This window comes from Patagioenas fasciata, chromosome 16 (genome assembly GCF_037038585.1).
Source record: "Patagioenas fasciata isolate bPatFas1 chromosome 16, bPatFas1.hap1, whole genome shotgun sequence".
In the NCBI taxonomy this organism is placed as follows: domain Eukaryota; kingdom Metazoa; phylum Chordata; class Aves; order Columbiformes; family Columbidae; genus Patagioenas; species Patagioenas fasciata.
This window is the reverse complement of record NC_092535.1, coordinates 6,144,405-6,158,867: the sequence shown is the minus strand read 5'-3', so window position 1 is coordinate 6,158,867 and position 14,463 is coordinate 6,144,405. Positions and strand designations below refer to the sequence as shown.

General features: G+C 59.5%; 1 protein-coding gene across 1 annotated transcript; it reads right to left on the bottom strand.

The window, feature by feature from the left end:
- Positions 1 to 55: 55 nt before the first annotated feature.
- DUSP15 (dual specificity phosphatase 15) lies at positions 56 to 11,965 on the bottom strand. The gene is made up of 15 exons (XM_065849554.2): positions 11,371 to 11,965; positions 9,844 to 9,877; positions 8,375 to 8,457; positions 7,926 to 7,975; positions 7,515 to 7,589; positions 6,897 to 7,068; positions 6,576 to 6,785; positions 3,076 to 3,315; positions 2,436 to 2,625; positions 2,201 to 2,244; positions 1,805 to 1,907; positions 1,370 to 1,471; positions 892 to 1,287; positions 636 to 754; positions 56 to 519 (listed from the first exon to the last, which is right to left on the bottom strand). Exons 1-15 carry the CDS (start codon positions 11,389 to 11,391, stop codon positions 379 to 381), a joined length of 1,980 nt encoding a protein of 659 aa, XP_065705626.1. The 5' UTR covers positions 11,392 to 11,965; the 3' UTR covers positions 56 to 378.
- Positions 11,966 to 14,463: the final 2,498 nt, after the last annotated feature.

Genomic DNA, 14,463 nt, shown 5'->3' with positions numbered 1-14,463 from the left:
AACAGCCTGTGTACCTGTCGGACCAGCACCAGGCCCCCCACGCCAAAGCCAGCAGCACTGAAACACAGCCTTTATTTCTGAGGTTCGCAAACAGCGAGTCCTGGCAGTGCAAGGCGTGAAGATGGATGGAGCTGGCTCTGCCCTGGCTCACCGAACAAGCACACAGCAAATCCCACCCGGCTGGCTCCCGGGGAATAAATACAGGCTTTTGTGTGGGGGCAGCAGCATCACCTCCCAGCCCACCGTGTCTTGCCCTGTGGCGCTGAGCACCCTACATGTGCCAGCTCAGGGGCTCACGGCTGGAGTGGGGCCATGGAGGGGCAGAGCATCCCGCTCCCAGGCTTCATCATGACTGGGTTCTCCCGCCACCCACTTGGCTCAGGGCTGGCAGAGCTGTTTGAGGACACGGATGATGTGGCTGGAGGCACCAGGGGCGCAGGGCTGAGGGGAGTCTCGGAGCAGCATCGGCCCCATGCGCTGGGCATGATGGAAGAGCTCCCGCGCAAACACTGGCTCCACCTGCGGAGGGACAGAGCTGACGGAGGACGAGCACAGGTCCGCATGTCCCCAAGACCGCGATGACCCCAGCACCTGGCACAGGAATGCCACCAGTGCCAGCCCCACTGCGTACTCACATGGGCCATGATGAGCTTCTGGAAGTGGCTCCTGGTGCTGGTGGGATACTCCTCCCCGAAGCACAGGTGGATCTGGTACTGTGGTGCGGGCTGCCCGTGGCTCAGGTACCCCCGCAGCTCTGCAAGACACTGACCTGTCAGGGGACACGGGGTCCCCACAGCCCCGAGCAGGACCTGTCCCCGACCCTGGGGGATGAGGGGCTCGCAGGACTGGGGCTGGCAGAGTGATGTGCCCAGGGCGGCAGGCGGCACTTACGCTGCAGGAACTGCTGCGTGTCCAGGAGCTTGTAGGTCTTCTCCCTCTCCAGCTTGTTGGGCCAGTCCCTGTGCGGGGCCAGTGGCCCGTTCCAGTACACCCTGCCCTGGCACTGCCGCTTCATGAAGACGCCCTCAGGTGCGACCCACAGCAGCACCCCCCGCTCCAGGTGGGGCAGGAGCCGCTCCAGCACAGTGGTCATGCTGGTCCCCCGGCCAGTGCCACCCAGTGCCCGTGGCGGGGGGAACTCGATCTGCTCCATGCAGGAGGGGCCATAGAGGCGCTCGCTGTCAGCCAGTACAGCACGGGAGGTGATGCGGCAGCCCTCAGCCATGCGGGTGGTCACCTCCTTCACCAGCACGTCACAGTAGTAGAGGCGAATGTGGAGCCAGCAGTCTGGAGTGAGGGGAGGGTCAGCTTGTGGGCAGCCTGGCTGGAGGAGACACCCAGGGCACTGCCTGGCCAGCGCGGATCCTACCTGAGTGGTTGACATCCTCCACAGGAACATAGGACATGGGTCTGGGGAGGAGGTGGCCGTGAGTTGGGTTCCAGCCGTAGAAAACTCCCCTCAGGTGGTATCCTGGGTGAGGCAGAGACAAGGTGGCAAAAAGACACAGGCAGCTGTCCCCAGGGGTTCCTGGGTGTCGTCCCAGCCCCAGGCTCTGGGCCAGGTGGGCAGCAAGGTCCTTTCCACTGCTGCTGTTGGCTACTGGGCCTTGCTAAAACCCATAAGCACATGATCAGGTAGCTTCACTCTGGAGCAGGCAGGGAGCCCCCAGCCCTGGTTTCCAGCCCCACCGGCACTGCTGGCACAAGGGACAGGGTGCAGGGCTGCGGAGAGCAGGGTCGCTCCTGATGGTCAGCATGTGATCCCTGGCCCCAGCCCCGTCCCGCTGACAGAGACCCTCCTCACCTCGCTCAGCTGGGTGGGTAGAGCGCAGAGGCAGCGGAGACACGTGGCACATCTCCATCGTGCCCTTCTGGTTCTCCTCCTCCAGGTTTCTTGTGGTGTTGGCCTGGGGCAGAGAGCGGCTGTGGTGAGGGCTGAGCTGGCAGTGGGGAGCCCTGGGCAGGTCCTGCGCCCACCACAGGCCCTGTGTGCCAGCAGATCCCCTGCCTTGGTCTGGCAGCTGTGTGGCACAGGTGACCCACAATGATGCTCAGGGGACCCAGCTGCCCAGCGGGATGGATGCAGGCAGGGTGCAGGCAGGGGAGCAGCCAGCGGACAAGGAAGGATTTGGGGCTCCCACCTTCTCCAGACCACAGGCAGCTCCCGCGGCAGATGGAAGGGGGTGGGGGGCTGGCTCACCTGCTGATCCTCTCCAGCTGGGGACTGTGTGTCATCATCCTTCTCTGGGAAGAGCAAAGAAAACCAGCTCAGCTCCTGGTCAACAGCAGAAACAGCCGCCAGGAAGGAGCCTGGCTGCCCAGGACACCCAGGGAGGAAGAGGAGTGGGGAGGAAGGGTGATGTCTGCAAGACACAGGGCTCGGTGCAGGCATCAGCCCCAAGTGTCATGCAGGAGGAGAGACGGCAGGAATGTACCTGCATCCCGGGTGCCCTCGGACACAATCTGATACACCTTGTAGGGCTCGGAGATGTCCAGCTGGCTCCGCTCAGGCACCTCCTGGAAGTCAGTGCTCTTGTTGAGGGCGCAGCGGAGACGTGTCTTCCAGGTGGAGGGGTCAGCCTTGTCCGTTCCCTCGTGGTACTTCCCCTTGTAGATGGCCCAAGCCTGCCAGAAAGAGGGTGCACTGTGCTGCAGCAGCTGCCCACACCCCAGCCCCCTTGCTCTGCTATCCAAGGGGGGTCACAGGGATACAAGTCCCCTGGGGCTGGGTGGGGGGCAGTGAGGAGCCACGGCTGTGTGTCCTGGGGTGCTGCAGGGAGCTGGGTGGTAGGGCATTCCAGGGGGACACACAGAACTGGGTGGGGGGGTCCTAGAGGAGCGCATGGAGCTGAGCAACAGGCAGCCCCAGGGGTTTGCACTGAGTTGGAGGGGGGGGTCTCAGGGGTGTTCATGGAGTCAAGTGAGGGTTTTTAGGGGTGCACACGGAGCTGAGTAGTGGGCAGCCCCAAGGGTGCGCATGGAGCTGGGTGGGAGCTCCGGGGGCGCATACGGATCTGGATGCGGGGTCCCGGGGCTGCTCCCCGGGCAGGAAGGGTCCCGTGGGGCTGGGGGTACCTTGAAGAGCGCGGCGTCCTGCTGCTGCCGGTAATCCTGCTTGGCCGCGTGTTTCCAGGGGATGCGGAACAGCGTCCGGTGCCGGTTCTCCCAGCGCAGCCCCGGGTACCGGCCGCTGTCGATCTGCGCGATCAGCCACTCCTTCAGCCGCATGGGTCCCCCCGGCTCCGCCATGGCGGCCCCGGCCCCGCCGCCCCGAGGGAACGTGCCAGGGTGGCGAAAGCGAAAGCGCGGAGCCGACTTTCACTTTCTCTTTCCCGCCTGACGCTGCCGGGTCTGGCTAGGCTGCCAGCCCAGGGGGCGGGGGGAAGGACACGGGGCTGCCCACGGGAGAGGGGACAGGCACATTGCACCCATGGGAGAGGGTACAGGGCTCTGAGTGCTGAGCTGAACGGGCAACGGGTGGGAAGGGCCGAGATGAGCCGTGCCAGAGGCTGCCGGAGGCTGGCGAGGAGCTTGGTTTATCCCCGGGGCCCTGGGGTTCCCGGCAGGAGCCGTCCCCGCAGAGGAGACACAGCACCCGTGATCACGGCACTTCTGGGCAATGGCCTTCCCACACCTTGGGAAACGGCTTCCCATGTCCACAATGATCTGTGGGGAGGTGGTGCAAGTGCGGGTGCACATGGGTGAAATGGGTGCCAGTGCCTGGGGAAGGCTGGGCCCAGTGCAGGATCTCATCCCTTTCACTCCCAGCTGGCTGCCCAGCATCCTTCCTCAATGCCACAGCTCCCAGGAGGGTCTGTCTGTCTCTCTTCCCAGCTCAGAGCCCAGCTCAGTGGTCCTTTCAGGAGGAAGAGGGATTTCACCCCGAGGGGGCAGGGATGGAGCTGGCTGGTACCACGCACCACCTGGCTGCCCTTGCAAAGGGCTGTGCTGGAGCAGGGCTGGCGGTGTGATCACCCCTGCAGCAGGGCATGGGCCGGGTGGGCTTTACGGTCTGGGCTCATTGGGCCACCCTAGCATGACACTGGTGCTGGTTCCTCCGTCACCACTGCAGAGCCGCGTGTCACCATGTGGGGAAACCCAGCTCCTCTGCCCGCCAGGTCTCCTTTGGCAGCCCGCTGGGTTTCCTTTCCAGCTCTGAGTCACAGAAAGTCACTTCTCGTCAGGAGGAGAGAGGAGGCTGCTCAGGGCTGCAAAGCCTCGGAATGAATAAGCAGCGGCACAGCGCCTGGCCCCGGGCTTTCCCGTGTGGTACCAAGGCCACACGGAGGCACACGGGTGTACAAGCCAGCCACGCTGGCAGGAGTTTGTTCTCCTTACTGAGCCTATCCTCAGTTTCTTTACCCCAGAGCAAAGCCTGCCCACCCTGCCTGAGCCTGCCTGCCCTGCCCGCCCCTCCCCTGGGTATGGGGCCACTGGTAACCAGGGATCTGCCTGCAGTGCTGCTGTCCCTGCCTGGGAGGAGGGGGAGGCAGCGATGCCAGCACTACAGCTCTGAGCACAGGGAGGTGGAGGAGGCCCGGTTTGGGGAGGGGGAGAGGGGCAGCAAGTAGGACCCCCCAGCCCAGCCAGCGTTGGTTCACGCTCGCTGGTGCTGCCACTTGCCGGTGCAGCTGTGGCCAGGCTGGCACTGGCAGCTCTCGGGGCGGTGCAGGAAGTTGCTTTGCTCTCTCCATCACACCAGTGACACGGGGATTTCCAGCTGGCTGTGCCGCCATTGGGGCAGCGGCCTGGCCCCCTCCTCGCCCCCAGTCTGGGCAGGTCAGGGGCTGCGTTCCAGGAAAAGGGCCCAGGACAGATCGACCCTTTGAGGAAGATCCACATGTCCCCGTTCAGCCTCGGGAATCGTGTGGTGGCGAGGGGTCATTGCACAGCAATTCTCAAGGGTTTGCACAGATTACAGCCAAGGCTGGGAGATAATCGTAGCCACTGGCTCGTTCACCAGCCCCAGCCCGACAGGATAAGCCTTTTTCAGCAGGGGATTTCATCTGGTGTGACAGCCGTGCAGTGACGCATAGGACCCATGGGATCTAATTACCCGGCATCAGCAAAGATGCTCAGGAGCTGTTTCCCTGCTCCCTGCATGGGGAAGGCAAAGCTGCTTAACCCTTAAACTTTTCATGCCAAAATGTGCTTCAAAAGGAGTAAAACATTAACCCACAGCTAACCCTGCACTAGCCCAGGTTTTTCAAGTTGTGCAAAACAGATCTGCCAAAATAAATAGATTTTGCTGTGCTGTAGAGCTGGGCTGGAGATACCATCGCCCTGTGTATGGCCTTGCCATTGGTTTACAACGTGAACAGAAAAACTCTGGATGGAAACGCCTCTGCCCAGGGGTGGCAGGGATAAGGGGGACCCCAGAAATTTGCTCTGGCTCCCTGCAGGGGAAATGCTGATGACCCAGCTGGGCAGCCCCAGCATCTTCCACACCTGGGACTGCCCCAGGGAAAGGTGTAAATAGGACAGGGCTGGGGAGGAGCTGGGGTTAGGCTGCCATTGTTTGTAGTGCCTGCAGGCTCCTGGACTCTTGCTGGTGCTTCTGGACCTGGTGAGTGCTGAGGTTGTGGTGAAACAGGCTACAGGTGAGTGTCCACCTGTGGCTGCCCAGCCTCTCCTGGAGCAGACCCTGTCCCTGTGTGGAGCCCTGCTGTGTCAACCAGGCTTCTGGCTTCTCTTGTAACCTTCACCCTAGGCAGTAGGGTGGTCCCCAGCCCACTGTGTTCCTTCTCTCCTGCTCCCTGGGCTGCAGAGAGCTGCCAGCAGCAGCCCACAGACCTGTGCCATGTTGGGACTGCCCTCCTCAGTGTCACCCTGTCCCACTTCTGATCTGGCCATCACAGGGAGTCAGGCTGTGCCCCAGGCATGGTGGACAACAGGTGTTTATTACTGGGGGGATGTACAAAGTCTTTCAGCAAAATGGCTTAAGGCTCTGCTTTAGTGAGGTCTGGCCAGGTTAAATGCTTAGTTCCCACCTTTTAAAGATTGTGCCCTGGGGTGGGTGGGAACAGGGTGTGATGGGCTTCTACAGCTACAGTGCTCGCTCAGTGCTTATGCTTGGCCAGGCTGGAGCTGGGCCCTTGCTGGGGCATCATCTGCCCCTGCACCCCCTTGCTCTGCAGCTGCCTCTGTGCCACAAGCTGGTGCTGCTGGTGGGAAAACCGTCTCTCCTGCGCATCCTGAGGCCTGTGCAGTGGTTACCCAAGTGCTAAAGCTGCTTCTGGCATCTCCTGAGTGCTGGCTCTGTGGCAGAAGAGAACCCCCCTGTGTCGCTCTGCCCTCAGCCAGAGCCCATGGTGACCTGAGGGGTGTCACTGGGTATCCCAAATATGGCAGACACGAAGAGGCTGAGCCCAGCAGAGCGCAGCAGTGCATGTGGATCCCTCCCCGACAGACGAGAGCCAGAACAGAGGATGGCATGCTCGCACCACAGAAGAGAGGAAGGAGCTGGACTTGCCGCAGCTCCGCTGTGCAGTGCTCCCCTGGCCCGCTGCGCTGTGGCTCCTCCATCTCTCCCAGGCTGTTGGGTGATTCTTGCTGCTCTCGCTTGGTTGGGGTCACTTCAGACAAGCTGGGATGCAGGAGAACGTCCTCTTCACCCGCAGCAGGAAGGGAGTCGTGCTCCTGATGTCCCTGGCTCTTGGGACCAGTCCTTGCAGAGCTCCCTCTGTCCTGGATGTTCCTCCTCTCCCTGCAGGCATCAGGGCCTTGATTTCTTCCTCATCGTTGAAAGGTGATGTCCCATATCTCTGCTTCAGGTGCCTGCGGACCTGGGGAAGGAGGAAGAAGCAAACTAAGGTGCCCGTTTCCAAGGGCAGGTCCAAGCAAGGGTGGCGGGGCAGCACGCTGTTTCCCCTGGCAGCTCTGAGGGCTGGTCCCACCTTGCGGGCTGCACTCCCGTCGAACTCAGCCAGCTGCTGTCTGAAGCCGGGGTTGGGGTTGGCGACAGGCCGGACGGCACGGATGGCGTCCAGCACGTCCTGGCAGCTCAGCTCCGTGATGGCCATGACGTAGGCAACGACCACTGTGGTGCTGCGGGAGATGCCGGCCAGGCTGGCGAGGGAAAGGGCAGAAGAGCTGCTGACAGCAGCACAACCTGACCCCGCGCTTGCCCCTTCCTCCACCCCCGTGCTTCAGCTATTTCGGTTCCTCTTCTCTGAGAACTCACTCTCCGGGAGGCCTGAGCCTTTCCAAGGTCCTCTCTGTCAGTGCCTATAAATACCCACTCAATCCCAGGGTAGCGAGAGCAGCGGCGCTGCCTGCCCCAAACCCCCCTCTTCCCGCTCGCCCGGCAGCAGTGAAAAGCTGCCCCGTCCCCAGGGCTGCCAGGATCCCACTTGGTTTGAGGCACAAGCCACAGCCAAGGGTGAATCCGTGGGCATGGAGCCCTCTGGCCCAGGCTGGCTTTGATCTCCCAAAACAAGAGACAAGGGGCTGGGTCTTTTTTTCCCTGCTGTTCTGGGGGAACATGGCATTGGACACTGAGAAATAAGTGTTACCAGTGGACGAGGCAGTTCCCTCCATGCAGGCGACACTGGTGGATAAAACTGATGCATTCCTTGAAGTGCCTCTTGCTAGCAGAAGAAATAAACCAGAATAAGGACTTCATGGATGGAACAGGATTTTTAGGTTGCAGGCAGCACAGCATTGCGTGTTTGAGGAAGAAGCACTAACATAAACTGCTTGTTGCTTTATGGACACAGCCAGCAGCTGCTGAGACCTGAACTGAGATGCTCTCGGGGTCCGGAGGTTGTCCCCAGCACGGCGCATCGTGCCTCCAGCCTACAGGTCTCCGCATTTGAGGCACTGGAGGCAGGATCTCAAGGTCTAGGGGTGCCCTGAGCCCTCCCCCTTGATTGCCCTGCACACCCCAGCCCTCCTGTGTGGCCCCAGCATCCCCTGGTACTCACATGTTGGCCTCAGGGGTGTCAGGCAGGGGGATGCGGAGGTAGGTGATGTCCTGGAAGACACAAATGAAGAGGAGAGACTTGGTGCTAGGGTGGGGGTGCTGTGGGTGCTCACAGCTGGTCTGGCAGTGCCTTCACCCGCTAACACAGCATGTCCCTGGGTGGGGACAGTGCTGCTCTCTGCCTGGGTGGGGGGGGCACTGGGGGACAGGCGGCTGTGGGAGGGGATGGGAAACAAGATGAGGCTGGAAATTGTTTCCTATTAGCATTCAAGGCCAGGTTACAATCATGATATGGCCAGTTTCCCATGCTGAAGGGACTGCCCAGCTCCTCTGGGACTGCTGACTGGGGAGAGGTGGATGTGCTGTGGGATGCTCAAAGGGGAAGGAAAATGTTGCAGCCTGGAAGGAGCTACAGAGATCTACACAGTGGTGTTGGGCATGGGATCCTACCTGCAGCAAGGGCTGGGGAGATTCATGGATTGAAATGATGTGGGTGATCTTGTTCCGGCTCAGCTGTTCCAGGTCTTTGGCATCTAAAGGACAAAACTAGATATTAGTGTGTATTTGTTTCTTACTCTTCCCACAGGCACATCTGCCATGCTCCCAGCCCAGCGAAGCCTTGCTCCAGAGATGGGCTGCATCACATCCCCTATGTGCCACAGGCAAATACACAAACACACCCTGGGAATCTGGAATGCAAACCCATGATACCAAACCAGAGACCTCCCTCCGATGGGACTTGACCTTGCTGCTTGTGCTGGGGTGAGAATTCACATCTGCATGGAAAAACTCCCTCCTTGGCAAGCAGGCAGCTGCCCGCCCGCCTGTGCTTGTCCCCAGCCTGGGGACAGCACCTCCCCTGTGCAAACACACACAGAGCAATGTGGCTTGCTGCAGCCTGAGGGATCTGCTTGATCTTGTGAACTACAGAAGGGGAGCTGCAGTGGTTCGTGTCAACCCTGAGTTTGGTTCAGTCTGTCTGAGCTCAGCTTTATCACCTGAGAGAGCTGCAGAAAATACCTAAGCAGTGACTCGCAGCACCGTGTGTGTCCTCTCTGCAGCTGCACACAGAGTCAGGTACCCTCAGCTGTCTGGGGCAACAACCTGCTCCTCACTGATGCTTCAGCATCCCTGGCTGGGATCCTGCTCACTGGTCCAGCACAGGGATTGTTACATTGCGGGAGGACTGCACTCGTCGCACTGTCTGAGCAGCTTCGTTGCCGTCTCCCTTTCACACCACAATGAGCAGATGCTGCACGAGCTGCTGGAGAGGAGGACTAATATTTTCCCATCTCGTTGCTTTGGGCTTCTGAACTTTCACGTGATGTAAAACCTTGGCTCAGAAATCCAGACTGCGATGTGCTAATGGCATGATGTGAATTTTAACAAATGTGGCACAAGGAAGCGTGCTGGGGAGTATGCACAGGAAAATGGCTCACTGCAGCTGAGGAAACCCTGGCACAGGAGGATGCAGCCTGAGCTAGCCCCCACTCTTCACCATCTCTGCCCATGGTACCCAGCTGGAAGGCTCAGCACCTGCATCTGCTTGGGACTGAGCTCCCCACACTCCCCCCTCTCAGGGGCAACTGAGGACAGGCTCTGCCAGCCAAGGGATGTCCTGAGCTGGGCTCAAGTAAACTGGGATGATGGGGAGCAGAACAGGTGAGAGAGCAGCTCTTACCCACGAGCTAGAAGATGAGGGACCATGTGCTCACACACTAAGAGAGCCCCTGATCCCACCCACAGGGCTGGACCGGCCCTGGAGATGCTGAGCACCCATTGCTGAGCCCCAACAGAGCCCACCCGAGGGCAGTGCCGGCAGGAGGTGCTGCCAGAATGTGCAGGCAAGGAGTGCCCTATGGCACCAAACCCAGCTCCCCAGTGGGAGGACATCTCTGCAGTGGCACAGCTCCGCTTACCGATGAAATTCCCGAGGTAAAGGCCAGGCAGGATCTGCAGGGACACAAGGAGAAGGGGCAGAGTGAGCAGTGACCTCATGCCATGGTACCCACTGCACCGAGCCCCCCAAGGGAAGCAGTCATCTTGGTCAGAAATGCCAAATTTGTGCTGTCAACATGACCATCGCCAGCCCTGCAGCCCTGGGGTCGCAGCGGTGCCAGCACCAGTGACCTCGGGCGCTGCTGCTGCTCTGGCATCCAGCTGCAGCCCTGGTACCCCAACCTGCGCAATGCTGTACCCTCGCAGGCGCTGGAAGTCAGCCACGGCTTTTTTTTATTGCCCCTCTTGCTTATTATCAATAAACGCTTTGTTGGGGCTTTTTATCTGAGCTCAGCAAGCTGCATACGCCTCCATATAGCCTTGGACTGTACCCGTGGCCTGCAGAAGTCCTGCTGCCTGAGGGACGGGGAAGCAACGGGCATGGAGAAGCCTGGGGGGAACACTGAGGTGTCCCCCCCAGCTCTGCTCCCCTCCCTCTGCGCTGCCGGGAGCCCATTTCTCACAGCTGAGGAACAGATTGCTCCGGGCACTGTGTCTTCATCTTATTTTCCTGATGAAAAGATAATTACTTGGCAATGCCTCTGTTAATTGCTCTGTGGTTGCAGAAGCAGGACACCTTGCAACCCATCTTATGTGGAGCTATTTAATATTTCCCCTGTCTCCCAGCCTGGGCAGTGAGGCTCCCCAGGCTGTTCACCCCCATGTGCAGCCAGTTCCCCTCCCTGCAATGCCTGGTACCTGGGCAGGCAGAGGTGATTTCCTGCCTTGCACTTATCTCATCCTGGTTGAACAGATTAAAGAGAGCTTATTTTATGGCTCCTAAGATTTTAGATCAATTTTCTGCTGCCAGGGCACCTTTAACTTGCAGCTGTGGCACTGAAATGAGCTGGTGGGAGAGTGTCAGCTAGCAAGGGCAGCTCCCAAGGGCAGAACACTGAGCCATGCACATTCTCATCCCCAACACCCTTGTAACCACTCATCGCTGGAGAAACTGAGGCAGTACAGCCTGCCTGCAGCACTGCCACCTCCCCAGGTATGAGCGGTTCTGGGGCTGAGGAGGGATGTTTAAAGCTTAGGAGATGGAGATTCTTGCAAGGAGAAGGTGTCTCTGTTCACATGTGACAAGGGGAAGCCTAAATGACCATAAAATAGCACCTGTCCCCTGCCTGGGGGTCACACGGGCCTCCTGGCAAGTGCTTGGGAGCTGGTGCCTTGTTTTTAAGCATTGGGAACGGTCCCCCCTTCCCTTGGAAGGGCTTGCTGTCACTGCTGTCCCCCTACAAGCCCTGGGGGGCTGTCAGGATGAGCTCTGGGCTGGCACAGCGTCCCTGCCTGCTCCTCTGCTCACCGAGCTGCCTGCAGCCGAGCCCCGTGCTGGGGCCGGTGCTGGCAGGTGAAACGCTGCTCAGCACGGCAGAACCAGCGCTGGGACAAGCCGCCCCAGCATGGCTGGCCCCACCGAGCAGCCGCCCCGGCGTTCCCGTTACCTGGGTCATGCCGTTCCCCATGGCCGGCAGCGGGCACTGCGGGGGGGACGGGCTGCGAATGTCCTTGTTCCCAGTGTCGCCGTCCTCCCTATCCCCAGGCGCAGCCGCTGTTCCTGCTCCAGACACTTCCTGGTTGGGTTTCTGTCATGAAGAGCTTGGCTCCCCCGGGATGGCTGCCCGCGGTGGGTGGATTTGTTCCCAGCGAGTCCGAGCCAGTGGCGGCTGTGCCGGGGCAGAGGGGACCTCGGCCGCCGTCCTGCCCAGGCCGTTCCCCGGCTGCAGCTGCTGATCTCGCCGGGCGCAGACAAAGGAGGAGAAACTCCCCCCTGTGCCTGGCGTGGGAGTGCGGGGCCGCGCCGGCTGCTGCCTGTCACCGCTGCCTGTCGCCACCGCACAAGGCCTCAGTGTTGGGAGAAGAACAAAACCTTTGTCCCGCTCCATCAAGGAAGGTCTGTGCGGCCATGCAGTGAAACGGCCGGTTACATGCCCACCCCTGCCCGTTCCCACCGAAGAGTGTGCCAGAGCCCGGCCCCGCACAGCTCGGGCTGCCCGCAGCAGGCAGCAGTGCCCACCTGCAGGCAGGTGACATAGGTCACTGTCCTGCCTGGGGGTCTGTGCGAGTGTCCCGGAACAGCCGGGTCGGGCAGTGCCAGCGGGGGTCCGGCGGTTGAGCTGCCTGTCACCCAGCCCGCGCCCCATCCCCCAGAGTGATGTCCTGGGCCGGATTTTAGAAAGTTTTAGACCTAGTTTGCTGCTACCAGCCCCAGCAGCCGTGTGCACCTCGCTGGGTTTACTGGGACTGGGGGAGGTGCTGGTCCCCATCCCTGCCCAGCAGCGGGATGGCGGCAGGGACAGAGCCAGGGGTCAGGGGGACCTGCGGAGTGCCACACTGCAAACTCACGTGGGGTGGGGGACCCGGGGTGCAAGACGGAGGGACACGAGGTGTGGGACTTGGGGACACGGTGTCTACAGGGTAGGAGACGTGGGGGCACAGAGCGGGATGAGAGAGGATGTGGGAACACGGGGCGTGGGGTTTAGGAATGCAGAGAGTGGGACCAAGGGGACTGACGGGGGCAGGACACGGTGGGGACGCAGACCAGAGAGGGGCTGAGGTGGCCGAGCTGAGGCTCCGGGGGGTCAGGCCCGGGAAGAGGGGGGGCAGACCGAGGAGACACACCGGAGAGGGACACATGGGGCGGTGGGGGGGCACACAGGAGGAGGACACGCCGAGGGAACACACTAGGGGTGAATATACGGGGCGTATCGGGTCGGGAGTCCCGGGGCTTCGGTCCCGCCAGCGCCCCCTGCTGCACAGCGGCGCGGTTGCCATGGGGACGGGTGCAGGATCGGGCTTAAACCCAGGCGCAGGCTTAAATCTAGGTCTGAAGCGGCTGCCCGCTGATGTGGGCAGTGCCGCCTGTCCCGGAGGGGTGTGCTGGCTGCACGGGAATGCTGCAGGAGAAATGGTAGAACGTGGTTTGTACAGCCTGCTGCGTTCTAGCTTGCTGTGTTCATACAGAGGTGCAGAAGATAAAAATCGAGCCTTCTCCACAAAGAAACAGCAGTTCTCAATGGTATCCGTATTTTTTCTTTTTCTCCTCAGAGTATGTGATGCAGTTGATCCCCAGAAACTTCTCAAGGGCAATTAAAGTGAGTCAGACTGTGGTAGCATTTGCTGAGCTGAACCTTATATTTCTTTTTTACCCAGCTGAGTCAGAAGAACTGCTTAGCAAAGAATATGGAGAGGTTTTTGGAAGGCATTAGAAAGAGAAGCAGGGAAGTCTCGGGCAACAAAATATGTCTTTGTTCCAAAGACCTTCAAACTGCCTTCAGAGTATCATTTGTGGAAGAATTTCACAAGAATCCTGGCATCGCTTTTGTTATGAAACTGGTAAGTATGTGCTCTGCCAAGGAAATCGAGACCAAGATAGATGGATGATTTGTTCTGTGGAAAAGAGGAAAATACACAGGAAATCCCTAGGAAGGAGTGGCAGAGCAAGGTGCTGGGAGCAGCAGGGCCCTGACCGCTGTCTGCTCAGCATGTGCTGCCAGAACACCTCTTGGGTCACCATTTATTTCAGCACTCAAAAGAAAACTCTGTTTACTTATATGGCCGAAGATAACCCCATGGTGAAGGTCTGAAGTGCAGAGTTCTTGTGTGAAGGAACAGATTGTGCTCCCAGGTGTTCCTGCTGTCAGGTCATGGCCTTGGTCATGCTCTGGAATGTTCTAGTTCAGCTGCAGATGTGCAAGAAGGGGTGTGTGTGTGTGTGTGTGTTCAGGGCAGCTGGGTGATTTGCCTTCTGATTGAGCAGGGTTCCAGGGCAACCCCGAAAGCTGGAGCTGTGAAAACACCTGTTTGCTTTGAGGGAAGTCCCACTACATTAGATGTTGGCCCATGTACACACAGTCAATCTCCTGAGCAGGTTTCTATCCTGAGAATGTGAAGAGATTACTGGAGGTTCCACGAGGAGCCTGGAGAGCAAGTTGGGGTGGGTTGTGTTGGTGTGAGCTTCTCTCTGCTCTGCAGCTGGAGACCTGAAGGGCAGCCGTGTGCTCCGAGTCACATTTGTCCCCCTGGACCTGTGTGTACCTGGAGCTGCGCTGAGCTTCCACTTCAGCTGGTGTCTGTGGGACCGAGGAAAAATTGTGTTTCATTTAGAAATTACAATGGCACAACATGATGCTGAGAAATGCCTTGCTTCTGCCAGGTGATTCAAGACATTTAACATCGTGAGTATTGTGCTGCGGTGCATAACTGAAAATACACCCGTGTGCGAGTGAGCAGTCACGGTGCTTCGTGCAGCAGGTCTGCCCAGGAGGCTGGGACAGGAGGATTCGCCTTCGCCTGAGTCAGGCCCATCGGTAAGGACACACTTGTGAGAAGAGAATGGGGGTAATTATGCAAACTAACATGAGAATTACAGTCAGGAGGATAGCAGCTAGTGATTATCTGACTCTACAAATGGGAACGTGATAATTGGCAACGAAAACCCTTCTATTAAGCTGATTTTATGCCCACAACCTCAATTAACATGGTAAATAACAAGAATGTAGTAAACAAGGATGTATGAAAAGTCTGTGATTACTTAG